Source organism: Peromyscus leucopus, chromosome 19, assembly GCF_004664715.2.
Source record: "Peromyscus leucopus breed LL Stock chromosome 19, UCI_PerLeu_2.1, whole genome shotgun sequence".
Lineage (NCBI taxonomy): Eukaryota > Metazoa > Chordata > Mammalia > Rodentia > Cricetidae > Peromyscus > Peromyscus leucopus.
The window spans coordinates 14,563,685-14,569,684 of NC_051079.1; the positions used below are offsets into that span (position 1 = coordinate 14,563,685).

Below are 6,000 nucleotides of genomic sequence, written 5' to 3' on the forward strand. Positions count from 1 at the left end.
CTGGATGACAGGGACCACGAGGCTGGAGGGAAGGGGGAGAAAGAATGGATGGATGTGCTTTGGAAGGTCTAGAGAACTCCACCCCACAATCAGGCTGTGTTCAGGAAACAAGTTGGAAGCGTCCTCCTGGGATCTAAGTGTTAGCTCATCAGCTCTCTCAAGGGCTCCCTGCAGCCAGCGGCCACTGACTGTCCAGTCTTGACTGAGTTCTGTGGATTCCTGAAGGCCACCCAAGTGCAGCTCAGGACCCCCACTTGAGGAATCCGTGGATGAGGTTTTGCATGTGGGTTCACACTGGCTCTCACCGTAGGCAAACTCTCTCTCCATCTCTGTGAGTGGAAAGAATATTATAGTATTAATTTGGTTTTCACTTTAACTGTGTATGAAAGAAAATGATGAATTATCTTTCTCCTTTGTACAAGATAGACTATTTCTCAAATAAAATGAGTCAAATTAGGCATTGCAGAATGGGTTGGGAATTTCTCAACAACACCAGACACCCAGACTTCTAATTTACCCTGTGTCTTCCACCTCCCAGCTGCTTGGCCTCCTACCATGATCTCTGCATTCCAGCTAGAAAAGAGGAGAACGACCTTTCCTAACTAAGGGAGTTTCTTGAAGTCCCACATAGTTCTGTCCAATATCCTTGGCCAGAATTTAGGATTGTGGCTATATTCAGTATAACGAGAAGCTGGGAAATGAATCTCCCCATACCCCCGCCCCCAGACACTTTGGGTTTTGAGTCAGAGTTTCCACTGTATCTTAGTCTTTCTTCCTCTCTGCTCCCCTCCCTCCCCGTCCCCACTTGCTGGTTCTAATCCAGGGCTTCCCAAAGCCAGGAAACACTTTACCATGGAGCTACCCCCCCTGGCCCCAGAATGGCTTTCTTTGGTCCACAACACCTAGCAGGGTGCATTGCCACCCGGTTACAGAATTAGGGGTAGGTATATCAATTTGCTAAGCCACATAAGCCAGCAGGAAGCATCCTCAAATGTTACCTATCAGTTGTCATGTAGAATGACTAACATCCTTTTCCCTTCTTGGTGGTATAGAGTTGAGAGGCAAAGAGCAGGAGGGAGGTGAGGTGTCCCAGCATAGAAGGGAGAGGGGAGCGGCAGCTTCTGAGTGAATACAGAAGTCCAACTCCCAGGAAAACAGCCCCAGGAGCCAACCTGGGTGTGCCCACCCTGCGGCCAATGTTCTGCGAGTACTCTTGGCTTTTGTTTTGAACATTACATTATGCATATAAATATAATGGACCCTTGTTCCCAATCTCTTCATGATTCCAAGCTGCCCTTCCAGCTTTCTACCCACGGAAAAGGTCTCTCCAGTCCCTCTGGGGAGGGAGCTTCCTGTTTTTTTTTTCTTTCCATTGCTGTCTAGTTCATTCGACTGCAGCAAACTGCTGTGCTTTGGAAAGAAAGCTGCGCCATTGCTCAACTAACTGGCCCTCTTCTGATTTCCTAACCACCCCAGTACCTAGACGTGCAGCTTCTCTTTTAGGGAGCTACACGCTACAGAGGTGGACGTGCAGAATTACTTGCATGATCTTAAACCAAATTTGCTCTTGGAGGAAACACCCACCCAAACCTCATGCCAGCTTGTCTGGAGATTTGATTCACGATGATGATAGGCCTGGACCTCCAACTTCCTCCAAGACCAATAGGCAAAGGTCTTCCGGGGCTAGCTGGTGAGTGAGCTGCTTCTCTGTCTGAATTGGCCCTTTACAAAGCAGCTCGGTGACAGAACTGACCTCATTAGGTCACAGTAAACCAGTTAACTAAGTTAGGCTAACCCTCACAGGCCACCAGGCCCTGTCCTCTAGTTCTCCCCTTTATACTAACTTTCTCTGGGCCGCTGTCACCCCTCTGCCCTCTTCCCTGAGCTTCTGAGGTGCCTCCACAAGCCTTCCATGCGTCTTGCTTCTCCAGCCTCAGACACTATCATTGTTAGTGCAGATTGGCAATCCCCACTTAAATGGCCTGAATGGAGCCCCGCATTGTTTCTCTGTGCCTGAGCTCCCTGCCTCCCAACCCCGGGCCAGTCTTTGGGACGGACCCTTTTGTCCCTGAATCCCATCACTTCTGCACTATCTGGACCTCGTAACCTCACTGTTCCGGGCCAGGACACTCCTGCCCAAACTTGGAAGCAGCACCAAGCGAGAAGGCACACTTACCACTAGGCTTCTCTACCTTCATCACCCATCCCACTCTATCTTTGGCCCTAGCCCAGGATGTTGGGTTGGGAGTGGCTGGCTTTGACCCAGGACTCAAACTCGGGCATGGTGGCTTCCCACCTGGTCGCCTAGCTGTTGGCTTCTGGGCCTCAGGCTGGGTTCTCCATTGTGCAGGGATGTGAGCCCTTTTCCCAGTCCGTCAGTACATACAATTCCCGAGAACCGTGTTCCCTAGTGATGCCCTCCAAATTTAGTTCCTCATCTGCACCTTGCCTGGGTTCACTTTGCGGTATCTCCCCATGCCACCAGGCACCGCACAACCATCCACCTCCTCATCCCTGTCGTTGCCAGATCTAGGCAGCACTCTTGGCGCACCTGCACCTGTTGCCTCCCAGTCCTTGGCCCCGACTCTGCGCTGGTGGGTGTGCCTGGCTCTCCCGGCAGTTCTCTGGCACACAGTGGCTGTGCTCTGAGCCGTCATCAGGGTGCAGGAGTGCAGGAGGGAGAGCCCAGCCCACGAGCAGCCCTGAACAGGGTCACACTAGAGCTTCCGGGCTCCGACGTTGCACAATCGCTGGGAGTTTATCAAGCAGCCCAATGTTTTTCCTCTGAAACGCCGGGGAGCGCTGGCCACCGCAGCAGTTCAAGTGCCCTTCCCTTGCGGGGCTGGAGCTCACGGGGCGAGGATCCCCGGTTCTGGGCCAGGAGAACTCGGGGTCACATATGCCTAGCAAGAAGGCACGCTCCGTTCGTTGTTCCATCCACCTGCCTCAGTGGCACGGAGATATCCCAGGACTCCCGCCCACGTGTCTTGGATGTCACCTGAGTAGCGTCCGGTTGTGTCAGAGACTGCGAAGTGCGTGGCTGGGTCCTGTCCCAAGTGTCCAAAGGCCGCACTGAAGTGAAAGCACTCGGTGAGTCAGCGAGCTGAGAGGAGGCTGGCCCGCGAGGCGCCGCCCCTGGGTGGGGACCCGAGTCACCCACTGCCCGGCCAGGACAGAGTGGCCCGGCTCCCGCACTTGCACTTCCCGGGCGGGGAGGCCTGGACTCCTCAGACGGCAGGCGCGGGCCATGGCCTGCCGAGCGGTGGAGCGGGGACCTGAACCCCCGGCCTTCCAGCACCACCCGGAAGCCAGCGCACCGCGCCTGGCCCAGGGATACCGGCTGCGCAGCACGAGCGAGCTGCGGGACCTGGAGTTCAGCCGCCTAGCAGGTGAGGGGCGGGCGCGGGGACAACCCGGGACACGCGAGGACAGGCAGGGTGGGACCTGTGTACCGTCTCATTTGGGGAGCACTTTGATCTTAGCTAAAAGGCTAAGAAGAGATGGACTCCTCGGGAATCGAAAGTCTGGGAGGGACTGTGAGCGCTTGCTCCGTGCTGCCGGCTCCCGGCTGTCCCTTCCACAGTAGCAAGACTTCTTGCTACAATCGTTACATAGACTTCTTGCTGTAATTGTTGCATAGACTGCTCTGTGGTGCGAGACCAGCCTGGGCTCTCTTTAGGTCTTGCCACACACTTCAGATAGGTTTTCTTTGCCCGCCTCTATTGCCGGGAGAATACCGGACTCTAAAGACTCCATCGCAGCCAAGGTCACACAATGCAGAATATTGAACAGAGGTGTTCCTCGGAGGCCCTACATGGGGCCAGGGGTGTGCAAGAGGCTACTGCATGAAGTTTGAAAAAGTGATTCTGTGGCGACAAAGAACTCAGAGACCGAGATTAATCAGCTGACAGGTCTCCCGAGGCCACGCCCCTCTCTCCATAGGGATGTCCTCTCTAAACATTATTACTGCTGAACTGTTGGCATTTTAAACAGGGTTCTATGTAGTCATGTGGTCCAGGTTGGCCTTGAACTCTCTATGTAGTCGAGGCTTGACTTGAACTTTTGATCCTCTTTCCTCTGTCCCTGGAGCTCTGGGCTTAAAGGCGTGGCCCAAGCTCGCCTGGCACCAAGTCTAGTTTTTTCTCTTTTCTGTAGCCAGAACAATGCTCTATATGAGCTCTAGCTTGCTGGGAAACTGGAAGAATTAGAGAAGCATGCAATTTGAGTTTTAGCAGGATAAGCCTGTGAGCCTGTGAGTTGGATCGGACCTGTTGATTGAGTTGGAAATTAAGCTCAGATTAACTGCAGGTGTAGCAGAGCCCAGCCCACCCACAGCCGCAGGTTGAGTACTGGTCTTTAGTAGGAGAACTTGTCTGGGAAGCCGGCCCTTCGTCAAACTTCAGAACCCACGGTGGAGCAGGAAGGTCACGGGCCAGGGTACAGGGGTGGGTTTGATCCCTCGGGGTATCCGTCCTGCTGTGAGTGGCAGAACAGTGGCGCTTTAGTCTTTTCCTCGTTTGGAATAGTAACTAATTGTCCTTTGGGGGCGTGGGGAGCTGTGGTCCCTCCCCGTGTCTCTCCTCTCTCCTCTGTAGCCACAGCCTCCTACTTATTTCTCCCCACTCTTCCCCGTGCTTTGTCACCGGCTGGAGACGGCGCTTACCTTCTTTGCTGCCCTCCTTCCTCCCTACCCTGCCCTCCTGAAGGAAATTTCCTACCAAATAGTCCGACATGAATACCCACAGGTGCAGAGGGAAGTAGGCCCTCCCCCTTTCGGAAGGAAATCCCAGAGCCCAGCAAATGATTAATTCAGAGTCACAGCTCCCTAATCTTCTTAAATCCTCTCCACACCTCCACGCTTCATAAAGGTGTGTTTAGGTCCCTCCTGTACCACCCCTCTCCCTCAGAAAGCAGAACCCAAACGACATTGTCTTGTAGCAGCCAGCGCCCCCACTTCCTGTCCCCCCCACCTTTAAAGCGTTTTAACACCCACGGTGATGGTATGTAGGTTCTTTAATTAATTAATTTTAAGCAGTCTCACTCTGCACTCAGCCCTAGAACTCATTATGTAGCCCAGGCTGGCCTCCATCTTATGAAGATCTTCCTACCTCCACCTCTGGGGTGGTAGAATTACAGGTAAGAGTCACCATACCCAGATGGGTCCTTTATTTATTCAGAGAAGTCCCTGGGTGCATTGTGGCTGAGGGAGACACCCCCCAGAGAGAGGCGGTGGGAAGGAAAAGAGAGAGATCTATTCACTGCGTAGTCCTGGCTGGCCTGGAACTTTCTATGTTGACCAGGGTGGCCTTGAACTCACAGAGATCATCTGCCTCTGTCTTCTGAGTGCTGGGATTGAAGGTGTGCACCACCAACTTTGTGTGTGTGTACAGAGACAAGAGGATGTGACACGTGTCTTCCTCTGTCACTCTCTACCTTATTTTAAGGCAGGCTCTCTCACTGGTGTGGAGTTGGCTGACTGTCTAGGCTGGCTGACCAGTGAACCCCCTCTCCACCTCCCCAGGGGTGGCATTGCAGCGGCATACTACCATGCCTGGCTTTTTTATGCCCAGCTAAGGGATGGAACTCTGGCCTCAGGCTTGGGCGGTGAGCACTCTACCCACCTCCCATCCCCGAAGTAGACGTCTGTGGACTAAACGGGTGCTTTTTCCTACCTCTGAAATATTGGAGCACGTTCACTTTTTCCCCCCTAGAAACACACTGGAGAGAGCTCGGGGGAGTAACAGCCAACCCGACCAGCCAGAGTGGTCTAGCCCCGACACCTTCTTTCCCTCCCTGAAGATTTTCTACAGAGTTAAAAATGTACCTGCTTAATCACTGGCTCTGAGCAATTAAATGTGTAAACTGTAGGAGCGGAAATGTTGCTTGATTAGAATAGGGGTTTCCTGGCCTTAGTGAAGGGGCGAACTGAATATCCTGCTGTGACCCAAATGGTTCTTCCAGCATCAGGTGCTGACTGACAGTTAAAGGGGCATGGCCCAG

At 53.3% G+C, this 6,000-nt stretch overlaps 1 protein-coding gene across 1 annotated transcript in view; it reads left to right on the forward strand.

Moving 5' to 3' along the window:
• Positions 1-3,145: 3,145 nt before the first annotated feature.
• Mocos (molybdenum cofactor sulfurase) overlaps positions 3,146-6,000 on the forward strand; it is a 50,298-nt gene continuing 47,443 nt past the window's right edge. The window contains 1 exon segment of the mRNA XM_028867162.2: positions 3,146-3,389. Coding sequence (XP_028722995.1) covers positions 3,248-3,389 — 142 coding nt within the window. The 5' untranslated portion in view covers positions 3,146-3,247.